Source organism: Bubalus bubalis, chromosome 11 (genome assembly GCF_019923935.1).
Source record: "Bubalus bubalis isolate 160015118507 breed Murrah chromosome 11, NDDB_SH_1, whole genome shotgun sequence".
In the NCBI taxonomy this organism is placed as follows: Eukaryota; Metazoa; Chordata; class Mammalia; order Artiodactyla; family Bovidae; genus Bubalus; species Bubalus bubalis.
The window spans coordinates 51159967-51179768 of NC_059167.1; the positions used below are offsets into that span (position 1 = coordinate 51159967).

The 19802-nt window shown below is 44.6% G+C and overlaps 1 protein-coding gene across 2 annotated transcripts in view; it reads left to right on the forward strand.

Moving 5' to 3' along the window:
• AQP9 (aquaporin 9) overlaps positions 1-18717 on the forward strand; it is a 48734-nt gene extending 30017 nt beyond the window's left edge. The window contains exons 2-6 of one of the 2 annotated variants that reach the window (XM_045162081.1): positions 1227-1353; positions 7765-7902; positions 10093-10211; positions 12363-12580; positions 12912-13041. In XM_045162081.1, coding sequence (XP_045018016.1) covers positions 1227-1353; positions 7765-7902; positions 10093-10211; positions 12363-12580; positions 12912-12918 — 609 coding nt within the window. In that variant the 3' untranslated portion in view covers positions 12919-13041. Of the gene's footprint in view, positions 1-1226; positions 1354-7764; positions 7903-10092; positions 10212-12362; positions 12581-12911; positions 13042-17557 lie in introns of those variants that run through there. The other variant, XM_045162080.1, reaches the window with a different exon arrangement.
• The last annotated feature ends 1085 nt before the right edge of the window (positions 18718-19802 follow it).

Here is a 19802-nt window from a genome sequence, read left to right on the forward strand (position 1 = left end):
GAGCTTTAGGCCAACTTTTTCACTCTCCTCTTTCACTTTCATCAAGAGGCTTTTTAGTTCCTCTTCACTTTCTGCCATAAGGGTGGTGTCATCTGCATATCTGAGTTATTGATATTTCTCCCAGCAATCTTGATTCCAGCTTGTGTTTCTTCCAGCCCAGCGTTTCTCATGATGTACTCCGCATAGAAGTTAAATAAGCAGGGTGACAATATACAGCCTTGACGTACTCCTTTTCCTATTTGGAACCAGTCTGTTGTTTCATGTCCAGTTCTAACTGTTGCTTCCTGACCTGCATATAAGTTTTTCAAGAGGCAGGTCAGGTGGTCTGGTATTCTCATCTTGCTTCATATACCCTCAAATCATATCCATTACTTGATGCTGAGTCCTCCCTCCAGTTGGTGCTATTCTTTAGTTAAGAAACCCAAACTGGGATCTGTATTCTAGAAAAAATTTGGCTACTTGACATCTAGGAGCAATGATCTAATGATCCTACAGCCCCAGACATTCCTTTAGGACCACACTGGCTCTTTAAACCACAGCATGAGGATGGCCAATGGTTGTGTCTTGTCCTGTTGAAATTTATGCAACTGTTTCATCTTTCCCAATAAACCTCCCTCATCAAATGTTCCTTTCTTTCCACACCTTCTACCCTCCCTTCCTCTCGCCCTTTCTTTTTGAAGTATAATTGACATACAAAAGTGAAAGAAAGTAAAAGTGAAGTTGCTCAGTCATGTCCGACTGTTTGCGACCCCATGGCCTGTTGCCTACCAGGCTTCTTGATCCATGGGATTTTCCAGGCAAGAATACTGGAGTGGGTTACCATTTCCTTCTCCAGGAGATCTTCTCAACCCAGGGACTGAACCTAGGTATCCCACATTGTAGGCAGATGCTTTACCGTCTGAGCCACCAGGGAAGTCCATAGTTTCAGTTTTATAATGATTAGATATTTATGTATAATGAAATGATTACCAAATTACCCAATTTATAGATTCATTAAAAAGTTTAACACTATGAAGGCCTAACAAAACTCATCCATATCCAGATGCAGCCTCGGGACCAGCATTTTGCTACCTGTGCACAGTTGGAAGATTATAAGCTGATTTACACGAGGCCTGTGGCAGCCTGGTTTGTGAATGTGCTTGAAAAATGCTTCTTGTTGCTGTGACTTCCCATTGTCTTTGATGGTGGCCATCTTCACTCACTTGTTGAGTTTCCTCTCATTCCAGGTCCTTGGATGTGGTTCTGTTGCCCAAGCTGTTCTCAGTCGAGGACACTTTGGAGGAATCATCACTATCAATACTGGATTTTCAATGGCAGTTGCAATGGCCATTTATGTGAGTGCAGGTGTCTCTGGTAAGTACCAGAAACAATGACAAGTACTACTAACTCAGCCATCCCCGTGTACTGTCCCTGTTCCGGGTGCTTTACATACCTTAACTGTTTTAGACCTCAGCAGTCCTGCAAGAATATCTTTGATTCTATTTTTATAAATGACCCATTTTAAACGGCCAGCAAATAAATGCTAAGTGACTTGCCGCTTTGTCAACCTGCAGCAAGAGACAGAGATGAGGGCTGGAACTCAGAACTGACTGATTCCTAAATCCGGCCACTGAATCGTATTCTTCGCCTGTCAATACATTCTTTTATAAGCTCCATCTTACGCTTGAAAACCACTTCCCAGATATTCTGTGAATGGCCCGTGAAGATCACTCCAACAGAGGCAGTTCCCCAGACCTTTATCCGAGCAATCACAGAGAGCTCTGGGCCATTTGCAAAGTAGCTGGTACTTTCATAGAGGTGCAGGGCTAATTAGGAGGTCTTGGTCCAACCTGCCCTGAGTGGTAGACTAATTAAAAGCAATTCTCGAGGTTCTGAGAAGCAAAATGAAATGATACTTAATGCAGCCTGGGACTTTAGGAAGGAAGTGTGAAAATGATCCACTTCCCAAAGGTTGTGGAATCTTTAGCAGCCTTGTCTTGGGGACTCAGAACACTAAGGTAAGACTGTTGGTGATAAGGGAAGATGGGGACCCCGGTGTGCTGGACACTGTATGGGGTGCTGTATACAATTTATCTCCTCTCTCTTCTGTGACACCTCCTCTGTCTTCTACAGCAGCACTCTGAGGCAGGTATTACTGTCCATTCTACAGAGAAAACTGGAGGCCTGAAGATTTTCGCTTTTTGCTTTGGATTTGTGCTCAGTCATGTCTTTGCGACCCCATGGACTATATATAGCCCACCAGGCTCCTCTGTTTATGGGATTTCCCAGACAAGAATACTGGAACGGGTTGCCGTTTCCTACTCCAGGGGATCTTCTCGACCCAGGGATTGAACCTGTGTCTCTTGTGTGTCCTGCAATGGCAGGCAGATTCCTTACCACTGTGTCATCTGGGAAGCCCCCAAGGGGTTAAATTAATTTCCAGACATCCCACAGCTGGTAAAAAGGCAAATCAAAGATTTGGCCCAGGTCCATGAGACAGCAAAGCATAGGTCCCCATTACTAAACAACACTTCCAATGATCTATCATGGGAAAGGCAGTTTAGACAGGGCTGTACAGGTCCAGTACAGGGCAGGACGGTCCAGGGGAGGATCCTGCAGGTGAGTTGGCTGGACTGGTGACAAGTACAGCCATTGTAGCACTGAAGAATGACTGCCCAGACCCCCTCAGAGCCTCCGGGGACTGGGTACTCGGAACAGTCGTTTGCTGGCTGGCAGCCTTTCCATATCATAGGGGCACTCAGATCCTAAGGCAGTCCAGGTTACAGATTCCCATGTATGTGGTTTGTCAGGTAGGAGCAGTGTTTCTGTTCAAACTCATGCTGAGCCTTTGCTGTGATCCCCACACTCTAATGCCTACCCAAGATGCAAAAATAACCAAGGGGCCACCCTGAATGGGCCAAGGCTTGATGACAGTGCAGGCCTTGATGCCAGAGACAGAATACCTTCTTGCCTTCAAACAAGCATGCAGAATGCTCCAGTGCCCCTCCCCACACCCTCCCAACTGCATTCAGACAAGTGTGGTTTCCACAAACCATGCAATATAAATGTAGGCATATTCTCAGCTACTTTTTAAAGGTGGAGATGTGGTTTCGCCATATTTCACCTACATAACTCCCTGAATTGAATATCATCAAATATTTACTTAGGATAAATTGGTCCCAGACCTTACCAGTGTCGCTGACACTTCACCACCACCGCTGTCAATGTCTGTTTGCATACACTGATATATTTGGAGTTATCATGGGAGGAAAAGGGGCAGAGACCAGCAGGAAGGAGAAGAGGGAGTGAAAGATGGTGTGAGGTCTTCCCCTCTGGCCTTTAGCCTGGGGTTGGTTAAGCCCCTGCACTCAGAGGAGTAAGCGGACTGTTTTCATGAAGGGCTGTTTCTGAGCAAGGCTCAGGAGCTGTCCAAATTGTTTCAGAGAGATTGTGAGATCCCCAAATGCAAGGAGAACAGTTTCTGAGCCTGGCTAATAGAAGGCAGCTATTGCTGTTGTTTAGTCACCAGGTCATGTCCAACTCTTTGCAACTCGATGGACTATAGCCCTCCAGGTTCCTCTGTCCATGGAATTCTCCAGGCAAGAATATGGAGTGGGTTGCTGTTTCCTTCTCCAGGGGGTCTTCCTGACCCAGGGATTGAACCCATGTCTTCTGCATTGGCAGGCGGATTCTTTGCCATTGAGCCACCTGGGATGGCAGTGTTGAGCTGGGGAAAGGGAGCTTATTTCCCATCTCTGTTTGGAACTAAGCACTATTCAGGCTCCCAGGGAAATGGGGGAAACAGGCACAGATAACACCCTGGCCCAATGATGACATCAGTGCAGACTCAGTATTGGCTTTAACAGCCCGGGAGTAGGAGAGGAAGATGGGTGGTGGTGGGGCGGCGGGGAGGAGGGGGGGAGGGGGGGCGGGCCGGGGGGTGGTATGCGGTGGTGATTCTCTCATAGTGGCTGCAACCAACATACTGATTTGTGGACACTTGTGAGGCCCTCTTTGGGAATTCCAAAAATAACCAATGTATATTAGGCATAAACATAAATGGGACCCCACTTTGTGGTCCAGACTGGGAAGGTCAGCTGACCTCTGGTTTTGGAACATAAAGCGTTACTTCTCTGCACAGGAGTCACCTACCCTGCTCCCTTGTGAGCTTGCCAGGAGTCTGGCAATCCAGTCTGGCCAATCAGAACTCGCAATGCCTTGATTATGCACCACCCCACACTCAGCATTTGCTCTGCTGATTTGTACCTAGATTAGGGCAGCTGTTTCTGATGCAGCATTTTATAGGCAATAAAAGTCTCCAGAAAAAAGCAAGATTGCTTAATGAGAGCTAAAATAGTAGGATTATCTCCATCATAGAGTTGTCTGCGGGTGGCAGGGAGAAGGGGACTCGTCTAGGACAGAACCCTGAACCTGATCACCTTGCTCATGTAAGACTTTCATCTCAGGCCTCCTCTTGGGCTTCAGCTCCACTCACCCGGGTCTTTATGTGAATAATCTGATCATCACAGCCACTTCGACAGGGCCAAGATATGAGCGTGGCCCTCTCCAACTCTAACACTCCTGTTTCTTCTGCAGTGCTGCTCTGTTTTGTCTTTCAGGTAAGGGTGAACCGAGTGATCATGCATTTCTGCAAAGAGAAATTCTCCTCAATGCTTTGCAAAGCGCCCTCCCAGCACACCCTCTCTGACCCTCAAACAGCTTTCCCTCTGTAGATCTTTGTAGCCTGAGCTATCTCAATAAAGACCTCTGGCTATTTATATCTCCAACTTTCATATCTTGAACACCTACTAAGTGCCTTTTTGTATGTGAAGCTCAAGGTGAATAATAGTTCTGGCCTCAGAGTGCTTTTGAGAGACTAAAAGCATAAATCTTTTATGCTTTAAACCCACAGCAAGTTTTATTTTGGGGAGCTTGCTAAATAATAACTCTCCCATTGGCGGACTTATCTGAGGGGAGATATTTTTGATTGGAGGTGATTTCTTATGTCCCCGGGTCCTTTCACACTGGCTCCCTCCAGGCTGGCTGGGTGGTGGTGACCCTCCAACTAGCCTCTGGAAAAGAGAAACAGGGCTGGCTCCAGGAACTTTTCCCCTGCCCTGTGTGGTCCCCTCTTCTAAGCCCTGTTTCCAGCTTCCTAATAAGCAGTACTCTTGCCAGTCTCCAGAATTATGACTCTCTTAGATTTAAAAGCAAAACAAAAGAGATGATGCATGTGTAAGTCTTCAGGAAGTCACCTGTGCTTTGATGCATTGACATTTTCTTGTTCATATGAGCCCCTGAGGGGCAGAGTCAGGTGAAGACAGGGCCCTCATAGTTTAGCCAGCAGTCAGAATCCCTCCCCACTGCAAGCCCACCTTGGCTTAGAGATTCAGGAAAAGCACAACTTTCTTCCTGGAGGCAATGGGAGGAGGGAGGCTTCCAAAACCAAGCTTATCAATAGGTTGCGTGTGGAGTCAAATGGCAAAGTGCCATCATCACCATCATCATCATCACTGCTTTGTTGACAGCTATTCCCATAACCCAGAGGTCCCCATTTCAGTGTGGTTCCGTTGACAGTCACTCTAATCCCCCCAACACACACTAAATGTCTTCTGTACTCTGCACACGTGTGTCCTTCATCCCTAGGAATCAAGCCCATATGTTCAAATATGACTTTTGAAATTTTTTCACCTGCCTTCTAAGGCAGAGAAAACCTTTATAAACTTGGTAAAGAAAACCTAGAAAAGTCAAAACATAGAACATAGGCCCTAGAGTTCAAATAAGCTTGGATTTGAATCCGAGACCTACCACTTATTAGCCATGTGACCATAAACTGTTACTTGACTTCTCAGTTTCCCCACCAGTTAACTGGAGTAGGACCCATCTCACCGGTTTCTTAAGAGGATCAAGTGTGTGTAATTACTCATAGGACAGCGTCTGGCAAGTGTTCAATATGCGTGGTTGTTGCTGCTACAGCGAAGTCAGCTGGGGATGCAGTAGCCTGCCCCAGAGCAAGCCCTCTGCCTGAACTTGCGAATGGATAAGAATCAAAGAGGATGATTTCTTGAGTCAGAGTTTAGGTTGGAGTGAAGGCAATGTTATTCCATTTCTGTGTGTGAGATATACATTGTCTATGCAGAGAAACTACAGAGAATCCATTCAGATGTTGTGACCACCTCACAATAAACTGAGCTCCTTACCTCAGTGAGAGACACAGCCCACCAAGGGAGGGCCATTAAAGACATGTTTCTTTTTCAGTCCTAATATTATTTCTATATCCTCTGGACATGGACTTAGGAATTACTAGATATAGAATTAAATCCACTAAGTATATTATATAAATATATTGATTTTAAAATATACTGAAGCTAACAGTTTATATCAATCTCTTTGGGGTTATTGATTTATAGATAGGCAAAGCCCAGTAGAACAAACTGTGGAAAATTCTTAAAGAGATGGGAGTACCAGACCCCCTTACCTGCATCCTGAGAAATCTGTATGCAGGTCAAGAAGCAACAGTTAGAACCAGACATGGAAAAGCAGACTGGTTCCAAATTGAGAAAGGAATATGCCAAGGCTGTATATTGTCACCCTGCTTATTTAACTTATATGCAGAGTACATCATGAGAAACACTGGGCTGGAAGAAGCACAAGCCAGAATCAAGATTGCCAGGAGAAATATCAATAACCTCAGATATGCAGATGACACCACCCTTATGGCAGAAAGCGAAGAAGAACTAAAGAGCCTCTTGATGAAAGTGAAAGAGGAGAGTGAAAAAGTTGGCTTAAAACTCAACATTCAAAAAACAAAGACCATGGCCCCTCTGATCCCATCACTTCATGGCAATAGATGGGGAAACAATGGAAACAATGACAGACTTCATTTTCTTGGGCTCCAAAATCACTGCAGATGGTGACTGCAGCCATGAAATTAAAAGACGCTTGGAAGAAAAGCTATGACTAACCTAGACATATATTAAAAAGCAGAGACATTACTTTGACAACAAAGGTCCATCTAGTCAAAGCTATGGTTTTCCCAGTAGTCATGTATGGATGTGAGAGTTGGACTATAAAGAAAGCTGAGCACTGAAGAATTGATGCTTTTGAGATGTGGTGTTGGAGAAGACTCTTGAGAGTGACAGCCAGGAGATCCAACCAGTCCATCCTAAAGGAAATCAGTCCTGAATATTCATTGGAAGGACTGATGCTGAAGCTGAAACTCCAATACTTTGGCCACCTGATGCAAAGAACTGAGTCATTTGAAAAGACCCTGATGCTGGGAAAGATTGAAGGCAGGAGGAGAAGGGGACGACAGAGGATGAGATGGTTGGATGGCATCACTGACTCGATGGACATGAGTTTGAGCAAGCTCTGGGAGTTGGTGATGGACCTGGAGGCCTGGTGTGCTGCAGTCCATGGGGTTGCAAAGAGTCGGATATGACTGAGCGACTAAACCGAACTGAAAGCCCAGTAGAGAGAGATGATAGATAGACAGAATGATAGACATAAATAGACAGAGATGGAAAATAAGCCATTTGAGTACAAGTCTGTTTGTAAATTTGACTTTGAGAAAGCTAAACTTCCTGAAAAGTATCTAATGATGCCATGAGGATTAATAGTCCTCTCTTCCTCCCCACTCTCACACACACACCCCTCTGTGTCCTCACATATAGTTCCTTGCCTAGAAGACTGAGTTCTGCCTGCAGTCCCTAGATAGGCTTCTCTTCACAATAGTTCTCCCTAGTCTGCCCTCTGACTTTCTTAATCACCTTGTCTTCTTTGCAGGTGGCCACATCAACCCAGCTGTTTCTTTTGCATTGTGTCTTTTTGGACGGATGAAGTGGTTCAAATTCCCCTTTTATGTGGGGGCACAGTTCTTGGGAGCCTTTGCAGGGGCTGCAACCCTCTTCGGCATTTACTATGGTGAGTAGGGCCCTGAGTCCAGAGATTAGGGAGAGCTGAGTGTAAGCTGAAATTCAGGATTACTTGGCAGGAAGAGGTGAGATAGGAAGAACAGGACACAGTCTATCATACAGTTGACAGGCAGCTCTAAGTGTCCTGAATGAAAGTGAAAGTGTTGGCTGCTCACTTGTGTCCAACTCTTTGCGACCCCATGGACTGTAGCCCGCCAGGCTCCTCTGTCCATGGAATTCTCCAGGCAAGAATACTGGAGTGGGTTGCCATTCCTTTCTCCAGGGGATCTTCCCAGCCCAGGGATTGAACCTGGGTTTCCTGTATTGCAGGTGGATTCTTTGCCATCTGAGCTACCAAGGAAGCCCTTCTAAGGGTCCTAAGTTCTAGTTAATGGGGCCAACATTATTCTCAGGGTGCATTCATGAAGCTTCTTAATGAAAACGATCACAACTTAAATGAAGGGGAGAACATAAAGGAATTCTATCTTTAGACCCAACCAATACTACAGTGTAAACAATGCCAAAGTAAGCAACAGGGCCCTGGCTTCTCCTTACCTTTCTCTGAATTGGCTGGGAGAGAAACCATTGACTTCTCTCAAAGGGTATGATGAGTAAATATTTAGAGAAGGAATTTGGAGCAGAGCCTTTGAGGGAAGGAACACAGTCAAGAAATGGGGTGGGTAGGGAACCCCATCTCCCTTTTGTCTAATAGCCAGGGCTTCCATTTGGCAGCAGTCCTGCGGGAATCAAAGTTCTGACAATGGAAGACCCAGACTTTAGTTCCATATGAACTAAGTAAGTAGCTGTGTGGCTTCAATAAGTCATCTGACCTTATTGGTCTCAGTTTCCTCCTCTGGAAAATGAGGGAATGAACTAGATGACTTCAGAACCCTTTCAAACTAAAAAATCTTGCTGCTGCTGCTGCTAAGTCTCTTCAGTCGTGTCCGACTCTGTGTGACCCCATGAACGGCAGCTCACCAGGCTCTCCCATCCCTGGGATTCTCCAGGCAAGAACACTGGAGTGGGTTGCCATTTCCTTCTCCAATGCATGAAAGTGAAAAGTGAAAGTGAAGTCGCTCAGTCGTGTCCGACTCCTAGCGACCCCATGGACTGCAGCGCACCAGGCTCCTCCGTCCATGGGATTTTCCAGGCAAGAGAACTGGAGTGGGGTGCCATCTTGGGGTTCCATAAAATCAACTGTTAACGTAGTTCCTTCTATCTAACCCAAAGTAAATCTCAATACCTTATAACTCTCAACCTGGAACACTCAGGAAACTAGAGTTTATGAGCCAAGCCTAATAGAGGTACCTGTGGAAAGGCACCTCTTCCCGCAGACTATCCTAAGAATTAGAGTGTAAGAAAACTAAAGGAGAACTCAAGATCAGACCAGAAACCTGGAGAGTCAGAGGCTGGGTCAGGAGAGGCCTGGGGGTCTGGAACAACCTAGACCACACTGCTATGTCAGGGTCTGCTGTGTCTCTTGCTCTAAGGGCATCTTCACTGTACTTGATGCCCTCAAATGCTGGGCTGGTATTAGGGGTTACTGAGAACCCTCTGGGAATCATGGATTCTGCCTAGAGCAGGTCTAAGCTTCACTTTGGCCTTTAGTCAATCTTGCAAATTCCAATTCCCCTCAGAGAAAACTGGTTCCCAAGACCCACTGAATAAGGGTTTGGCTCAAGTGTGGAGAGAACCATCCAGGGTAGCCAGGGCTTTCTTTCTCTGACCTGTCACCCTGGGAGCTCTCTGCTGCTGCTGCTGCTAAGTCCCTTCAGTTGTGTTCGACTCTGTGCGACCCCATAGACAGCAGCCCACTAGGCTTCCCCGTCCCTGGGATTCTCCAGGCAAGAACACTGGAGTGGGTTGCCATTTCCTTCTCCAATGCATGAAAGTGGAAAGTGAAAGTGAAGTCGCTCAGTCGTGTCCGACTCTTAGTGACCTCAAGGACTGCAGCCTACAAGGCTCCTCCATCCATGGGATTATCCGGGCAAGAGTACTGGAGTGGGGCGCCATTGTCTTCTCTATGGGAGCTCTCTGGGCATCTCTAAAACTACCATACTATGAGACGAAGAGAGGCAAATGATATGGATCTGCCAAACTGAACCTGGCTATTTGTCTGTACTTGCTCAGCACAAGACCTATAAGTCTCCCCCTCTTCTGTCCAGAGGACACTAACGTGCCAGAGCTCTGTCTTCCATAGATGCATTTATGTCTTTTGATGGTGGAAAACTGCTCATCGTGGGAGAAAATGCAACAGCACACATTTTCGCAACATACCCAGCTCCGTATCTGTCTCTGGTGAATGCATTTGCAGAACAAGTAAGTGTATATGCAACAAAGACCCAAGTTCAGTGAAAAGACATAATCTACTTAGGAGGATGCATAGGAACATTACAGGCCTATCAGAAAGGAAAGTCTGTGTTCCCAAAGTTGGAGGTCCCTAAGCATAACCCTAGCTTTGCTGACAAATTCTTGTGCTTGCCAAATTTGAACCACTGAGCTTCCTGCTTCCTCTTTAAAAAGTACCCTTGTTTCACATCAGTTGAAGTTCAGAGAAAAGTGGAGGAGTGGACCTTTCAACCCCGTACGGGCAAATGGGGTTTGCTTTGCAAAACTGTCTCATTTGTTCACATCATGTAAATGTAGAGATCTGGAGAAAAGACGTTTTGTTCTCAGTTGAAGGCCTGTGAAGTGTGGTAGGTGAGCTGAGGGTCCTCGGTGTCTCCCCAGATGTATAGGTTTATCTAGACTCTCCAGGAAGCTAGAAGTGTCTCTCCTTTTTGACATTTAAAAAAGAGGCATCCAAGCATTTGTCATGTAGCCAATAGCACAACTGTTCTGGTCTTAAATCAGTTGTCTGAGTCTCATCCTGATTCTTCTGCTTAGGAGCTCTGTGCCCTTGGACAAGTTTCTTAACCTCTTTCAATCCTCCTTTCCTCATCTGTAAATTGTGAATAAATAGGATTTATCTCACAGATTAGTGTGAGGTTCTAATGAGAAAAAGCAATGAAGTACCTGGCACATAATAAGTATCTGGTAAATAGTGGCTGTCATTTAGTTGTTAAAGTAAAATAATAATACAATTTCCAAATAATAGTTTAGAAATTTTAGAAAGTAGAGACTGGGGGAAACACCCACTATACCACACCACTTCAAGATACCTGCTATCATTGTTTGTATAATCCCTTACAACTTGTCTTTTATGTTATTTTCAAGTATAAAATGTAATGCACATATAATTTTTTACCTAATGTCATAAGTATTTTTAAATTTTACCACATGTGTGTGCTTAGTCGCTCAGTCGTGTCTGACTTTTGTGACCCCACAGACTGTAGCCCTCCAGGCTCCTCTGTCCATGGGGGTTCTCCAGGCAAGGATACTGGAGTGGGTTGTTATTTCCTTCTCCAGCAGATCTTCATATTGTGCTATTGGCTACAGGAATCAAACCCGAGTCTCTTGCATTGCAGGCAGATTCTTTACCAACTGAGCCACGAGGGAGGCCTCCAACTTTTTTTTAAATGTTACCACATAGTTTTTGTTTTCTGATTTTTTTTTTCTTAAAACATACCTGTTCATTTTCATGTTAACCTAGAAAAATATTTCATGTTAACCGAGGTAAATAGTCAATCATCACATTGTACACACAGATTTCATATTTATTGTTTTTAGTGGCTGTATAATAGACTATAGAATGGGCACTACACAATTGCTTTTGCCCTGGTGATGTGGAGTCCAGTTTTCCAGTACTATAAATAATGCTTAATTATGTATCTGCATATTTGTTGTATGATTTTTCCATATTTTAGATTATTTCCAAGGTGTAGTTCTCAAATATCCAACTGGGTCCAACTGAGTACACACATTTATGGGCTTTTTAAAATACATATTGCTAAATCATTGTTAAATTGCTTTCAAAAGTATAACATGATTAGTTCAACCAGGAAAGCCTGAGAGGACTGATATCATTTCCCTAATATTTGGTATTGCTTGCATTTTTTTCATTACAAATCAGTTTTCCCCACTTACTTGTTTTTCAAATCTATTTTTCTTTTATGAACTGTCTTTTCATTTCCTTTGCCCGTGTATCTATTGATGTCTCACGTTGTTTTTCTCACCAATTTGAATGAGCCCCTTTGTTCATTTCTCCAGCCTGCAGCTTGCCCTCTATTTATCTGGTAGCAGCTTAACAGGTCAGAGTAGTTGAGATACAGTCTCTAGAGTTAAACTCTCTGTATCCACACCTGATTGCCACTGACTTTGTCACCTCGGTCAGGTAACTCGTCTGTAAAGGAGAGACAGATTAGCACTCATGTCTAGGACTGCTAATAAGAAGAAAAGGCTCTGACACAGTGCTCAGCCAGTGTATGTTGCTTATTATTAGGTTCGTTTTTAACAATAGGGGGTGCACTTTGAGGTGGGCCAGTGGGAAGGATATAAGCTGAACCCCTCGTACATTTTCTCCTTACCCAGGTAGTGGCCACCATGTTCCTCCTCATTGTCATCTTTGCCATTTTTGACTCGAGAAACTTGGGAGTCCCCAGAGGCCTAGAGCCTGTTGTCATTGGCTTCCTGATTGTTACCATCGCCTCCTCTCTGGGAATGAACAGTGGCTGTGCCATGAACCCAGCTCGAGACCTGAGTCCCAGACTTTTCACTGCTTTGGCAGGTTGGGGGTTTGAGGTGTTCACGTAAGTAACAAAATGATCGGGGAAGAGGGAGGAAGATTCACGCTGCGCCTCAATGGGGAGGGCTGGGCTTCGACCTGGAGATCCAAGAGAGCGCAGATGGGAGGGTGAGGGTAAGAGCACCCTCGTCATAAGTGTGGAACGTTATCACTGGTGATTTATGATGTGGTGTGTGTGTGTAAGACAGGGAGAGAGAAGGGGGAGGGAGACAAAGAGACAGACAGAGAGCAGTCACCAACGCTATTCTAATCACCACTGGCAGCACCGGAGCCACTACAGAGAAAGCATTGTGAGGACAGGGGCCTTTACCGCGTTTTCATGGCTTTGTCTGCAGTGACTGAAATAGGGTCCAGCACATAGAAAGCCTCAGTGAAAGCTACTGAACAAAAGAATGGATAAACGCTCTGTGCCGCATATGTTCTAGGAGATGAAGGATACAAAAAGAATAAAGCATCATTCCTGTCTTTTTTGTTTCTTTCTTCTGTTGTGTCTGGTCTTAGTGCGGCACACGGGATTTTCACCACGTCATGCAGAATCTTTTGCTGCAATGCACAGGCTCTCCAGTTGTGGTACGCAGGCTTAGTTGCTCTGTGGCATTTGGGATCTTAGTTCCCTGACCAGGGATTGAACACATGTCCCCTGCATCACCAGGCAGATTTTTAACCACTTGGACCACCAAGAAAGTCCCCAGCATACTTTATCTTTAAGGAACAAACAACACAATGAATTTTCTAGAGCAGTGGTTCTCAGCCAGTGGCAATTTTGCCCCCAAGGATGTTTGGCAATGCATGTTGACACTTTGGGTTGTCACAGCTGGGCATGGTGGGGGCAGAACCTGTCACCAGTATCTAGTGGGTAGAGTCCAACGGGGGATACTGCTAAGCATCTTACAGTACCCAGGATACATCCCCACAAACAAAAATGCTAAGAGTGCCACAGCTGAGGAGCTCTGTTCCAGAATGACCATACTAGAACATGAAAAGGTGGAACACAATGTTCACAGCTAGGATGGATCCTTTGTGTTCTTCCAGTGGACCACTGAGAACATGTTAAAGGTCTCCTTATTTCCAAAGCCCAGGATTAACCCATGAGTTTCCTTTAATTCCAATTTCCTGAGGTTCACTCCAGGAGCCAAGACACCTCTGTGAGCTTCACACAGACACCTAAAACAAAGACACGCCAGAGTCAGCTGGCCTCGCTTTGAGCCTTGCTTGGTGATTCATCCAAATCTCTAAGCGTGATGGTGGTTCTAAAACAGGTCTTGCCTGTTCTCTTTGCTTTGTTGAGTATATGGCAGGAGCCCACATCTGTGATGTTGAAATCACCTAATGCCAAACTCTGAGCAGCACATCCCTCAGGATCAGGATTTTCCCCTCATGCATGCATTCATTCATCCATGGGCTTCCTAATCCCTTATTCAAGGGCTAAAGATGCCCTTTACTGTTGCTGCCCTTCACTGCTTTGTTTATGTTCTGTTTCAGAGGGTGAACACAGAGGTTGAAGCTGTCAAATGACTAACCCCAGGAGTTGAGAGAAGACTTGCAGCTCCAAATTTAGGAACTATGGGAGTGGAAGTAGGGGCATTTTATAGTATTTGGACATGTGCAATCAGGGACAGAGAGGCTGTTTCAAGCAGAGAGGCATCTGTATCTAAAGACAGCATATTAAAATGATACACAATCTAGTCTAGTTGGAAGGCTGTATGAAGAAACTTGGAAGGGCAATTGTTTCAGATCACAGAGGACTAGATTTCTAGAACAAGACTCTGGGATTTTTGTTGCTCTCTTTTCTATAGAGTATAGGGAGTAGCAAAGGATTTAGGGCAAAAGTTTGATGTGTTTAGAACTTCAATTTACCAAAAATTAATCTGACATCATTATATAAAAGAAATTAAAAGGGAGTAGAAGGGGAAGATACCAGTTATGAAATAGCTAGGCTGGCTGATAATCCTCTACCAAAAGTTCAAAAGAAAACCTTTGAGCGGTAACAGGACTCCAGAGGGTCCCTCGAGTTCCATCCTTTCAGGGTTTTCCACCCAAGACAGTCATCTCAGGAGATTTCCTAGTTTGAATCCACATCCAGGATCTCAGATGAAACCTAGACTGCCTTATTCTCAGACCCTCATTTGCCCCTGTATGGCAAGAAGTAAGGATGAGAGGGGAGTAGGTTCCCCAGGGTCTGACAAGGGCAAGACAGACCCTAGATGACTCTTGCTTTCCCTTAAGTATTAGGATGTAAAAGGGCTTCTCTGATGGCTCTGACGGTAAAGAATCTGCCTACAATGAGGGAGACTGGGGTTCCATCCCTGGGTCGGGAAGATCCCCTAGAGAAAGGAATGGCTACCCACTCCAGTATTCTTGGGCTTCCCTGGTGGCTTAGATGGTAAAGAATCTGCCTGCAATGCAGGAGACCTGGGTTTGATCCCTGGGTCAGGAGGATACCCTGGAGAAGGAAATGGGAACACACTCCAGTATTCTTGCCTGGAGAATCCCATGGACAGAGGAGTCTAGTGGGCTACAGTCCATGGGGTTGCAAAGAGTCAGACATGACTGAGCAACTAACACACACACACACACACACACACACACACACATTAGAATGTAAGCAAGTGGTCCTCCCTAATTCACATTAAAGTGTTAATAGCTTAATAGGTGAAGGATTTCAGGGGTATTGTTAATTTTTAAAATAACTTAGCCAAAGAAATGAATCCTTAATGATAGCACCCTATGCAACTGACACAGTTTTATGGTATCCCCCCAAATCATAGCACCCCAATGACCTTGTTTACCTGAAAGTCCAGGCAGGAAGCCACGTCAAATCTCCTCCATTTAAGCCTTGTGACCTTGGCACAAAATATCCAGTTCAAGAGGGTCCAGACAGTGAAAGGAGGACATGCATGCTGGCAGGTATCTTGGCCCCTAACCTGTTAAATGACATTGAGAGATTCACCACAAAACAGTGCTGGAAAAAAAGGAAGTGATGGACCAAATAAGGTGGTTAAACTCACTTCATGTGCTGAAGAGAGCTTCCCCAGTGGCTCAGTGGTAAAGAATTCGCCTGCCAAGCAGGAGATGTGAGTTCGATCCCTGGGTCAGGCAGATCCCTTGGAGAAGGTAATTGCAACCCACTCCAATATTCTTGCCTGGGAAATCCCATGGACAGAGGAGGCTGGTGGGCTACAGCCTAGGGGGGGTCGCAGAGTTGGACACGACTGATTAAACAGCAGCAGCATGTGCTGAAGAGAAGGTGCCTCTCACAGAAAATTCTTTTCATTGAAAATTTGGAGGCATGGGATAAGGTTCTGTGCGAAGAGTGGAGTGCAACGTCCTCTTTCCTGCACAGTAAGAGTGCCATCTGGTGGCCACTGTGCTCAATCTCAGTGCTCTTCCCTGGAGCCTGCCTTTATGATCTAAGATTCAGGATCTAAGAGAGCGATTGCATGACACGGGTGGAAAGGACCGCGGTATAGATGGAAGTATGAAGCTCAGAGATGGGGAGACTTGCTCAAAGACGTTCTGTAGTCCTGAGATCCCAGGTGGCTCAGTGGTAAAGAACCTGTCTGCCAATGCAGGAGACATGGGAGACTTGATTTCGATGCTTGGGTTGGAAGATCCTCTGGAGGAGGAAATGGCAGCCCACTCCATCGGAGTAGAGAATCCCATGGACAGAGGAGCCTGGCGACTACAGTCTGTAGAGTCTTAAGAGCCGGACAGCACTGAGCGCGTGCCCACACACACACAGCAATGTGCTAAGTGCTGTAAACCCAGGACACTCCTGAGATTAGAACTAGGTCTCACGGATAGGATAGGCCCCCCTTTATTATTTTAAAAATAATTTTATTAAAAATATTATATTAAATAACATAATATTTCGTTTAGTATTCTTTCTAATAAAAGTTTGATACAAGCAGTTCCATGGAAATATGTATAGTTATTAAAAATAAAATTGTAAATAGCAGCCATGAATTCCTATGCAGAGTTGTGTTCCTTTTGTTTCCTCTGCCTCCTCTGCATTACCCTGAACTTTTTGTTCATAATTATCCTTCTTTTAAAAAGTTTTATCTCAAATGCACATATGCTTAAACAACTACACAACTATACTGTATAGTTTTACTTGCTTCAGAGCACTCATGGTCCTTTCTACTGAATTATCTAAATGGATTTTCTGTCCCCAAAAGAAATGGTGACAACTCACAGAGACACCTGATTTCTCCCAGAACTAGACCTCCAATATAATGAACCGACACTGAGAACTTCTGGAGGGGAGGGAATCCTTATCAGAAAATACATTTGAGTAAGCTGTGACCTCAAAATATAGGTATGGAATTAAATTGTATTTAGTATTTAATTCATATATCTACCTTTGAGTTTTTAATTCATTCATTGACAAATGTTTCCTGATTGTTTATCTCGTGATTGCTCTCATCCACCAATCATGTCCAGGAATCTCTCCACATCTCCCTTCCGTTCACAAGCCCCAGGACTCACCACTTCAGTATGAGGGAAAGGCAACGCCTGAATAATTGACCTGAACTTGCCCTAGATGCCCTCAACTGTTGCCATGGGTTCAGGGACTATGTTTTCTGAAAGGGAAATAAATGGGATATTTCTCTCACAGGTATTAATAGAACAATGGAATTGGTCAACTGAAATCAGTATCCTACAAAATAGTACTTTTAAGCAATTAACACAGACATTTTTCTAGCATCCCCTCAATCATAGGATGCAGATGACCTTGCTTACCAGTAAGGCCAGGCAGGGAACCTACTCCTCCCTTTAAGCCCAGCACATCCAACTCAAGAGGGTCCAGCCAGTGAAAGGATACTGGCTACCAAGCTACCATGAGTGCCATTCTACTTAGCTCTTGCTGATTTAAAACGAGCCATGAGTAGGAGAACAACTAGCTGGTTAGTGAGTAACTAGCAGTGATACTAGAAGGAAGACCAAGCGATATATCACTGATTTCTTTGTTTGCTTTCAGAGTTGGGAATAACTTCTGGTGGATTCCTGTAGTGGGCCCTTTGGTTGGTGCTGCTGCTGGAGGCCTCGTCTATTTTCTTCTCATTGAAATCCACCACCCAGATCTGAACCCAGACTTGGAGGCAGAACAACCAGAGGACAAACCAGAGAAATATGAACTGAATGCAATCATGTAATAGCGTGCTCAGGTCTGGGTTTACAGTTGGCTACCTACTGGGCTTTACATTTCACAAAGCATCTTCACACACATTATCTAATTGAATCCTCCTAGTGACCATCTGGGGTAAATATCAAGCTGCTCATCTTTCAAATAAGAAAACAAAATCTTAGGGAAGTTGAGTTGCCTAAGGTCCCATGGAAAGTTGAACATTATTGAATGCATCCTATATATATCAGATTAATAACTGCACAAAAAGTTTGACCAGCTCCTCCTGGCTCACCAGAAGCTGCCAGACTTTGCACACAGCCTGGGCAACATTCTTCTGGATCCTAAGTCATAAAGACTGCCATTGTCTGATTTTATTCCCAGAAACACTGCAAAGGGAAGAGGTAGCCCATATTTTTCATCTGCTGAAGCACATTATCAGAGGTGACTAAGGGTGACCCTTCCTAGGCCACCCTTAGTCTTGCTAAGTCTTGATCTTCCTGACCATCCCAGCATTGTACATTCCGGGAATTTCCTCTTGGTCAGGCTCCTCCCTGTCACTTTAGTCAAGAGTCAGTGAGTTAGGGAACTCTGCTCAACGTTATGAGGCAGTCTGGATGAGAGGGGAGTCTGGGGGAGAATGGATACATGTGTATGTATGGCTGAGTCCCTTTTCTGTCCACCTGAAATGAAACTGTCACTGCACTGTCAATCGACCATACTCCAATATAAAATTAAAAGTGTGAAAAAAAGCGTCTGTGAATTACAAGCATGAGAAATTGTTCTAAATCAAGTGATACAGCTTGGTCAAACTGTCATAAAGCTCAGAATTCCCAGACTATCCAGTTTCTCAACTGTTGTGTAATGATAACAGAACAACAAAAAGCACATGTGAAAAGTCTCCAGGGGCCTTTAATAGACAGTAATAGACTGACATATGGAATTTCTTCGTGCTCTGAAACTACTGGCATTTCCTATTTGAAATAAATTTGGAGTGACATGTTTGTTTGGAGTAATAAGTGACATGTTTGTTTGTTTTTATGAGTAATAAGATTGCCAAGTACACTTAGTTCAGAGGTTGTCTGTCCTATCTACAGATAAAGATCTCTGGGGAACTTCTAAAAAAACAACTTGGTAAACATCTTGTTGATTCTAAATGGGTATAGCCAGTGTTGAGAACATTGGCTTGGTTAAAGTACATGGGTTTCCTTGAGAAACATGTCTAGAGGTGACCAAGTAATTCCCGGTAGGATTCTCAGACTTGGGGTCCTCAAGGGTTAGAGGGACGTGGCTCTCAGAAGGGGACAGTTTACTCCTTCTCACCTATCACCCCATGCAAGGGGACATTTGGCCATGTCTGGGGACAGTTTTGGTTGTCACAGCTGGGGTAGGAGTGTTATTGGCATCTAGTGGGTAGAAGTTGGAGATGCTGCTGAACTTCCTACCACGCACAGGATAGCCCTCCCCTGCAGTACCCATTCACACCCAGATGTCTTCAGTGCGAAGGTTAAGAGACCCTAGATTCAAGGACAGACAGACACGTAAGAGAAGACACTGAAGTCCTGTGCCTTGATCCCAGTTCTATCAAAAACAGAGATGCCAGATGAGTCAGAACCAGACCCCATGGGTACATTATACTTCCTACCCCAAGTCAAGAGGTGACCCCAAATTTGAGTTTTCAGGTCAGACAGTGGAATCTATGATCCCCACAGGTGCTCATTAAACACTGCTTGGTGATTAATGACTGGAATTATGAAGAGGAAATGTGCGCTTATGGAAATCAACCACAGAAAGGTTGTTTGTTTGTTTTTTTTATGGAAAAAAGAAGCTCTCTTGTTCCAGGTGCGTGCACTCAAATCCTCTGTCTTTCCCAGTTTACAAATGGGTTTGCCTAGGTCAGGTTCTCATCCAAGAGAACATCCATGTTTCGGAAGTCAGTAAGAGCCAAATACCTATCTTTAAAAAACAGATTCTTGGGACTTCACTGGCTGTCCAGTGGATAAGACTTTGCCCTCCAATATAGGGGTTCCATCCCTGATTGGGGACCTAAGATCCCACATGCCTCTTGGCCAAAAAAAAAAACAAAAAACCATGAAAACAT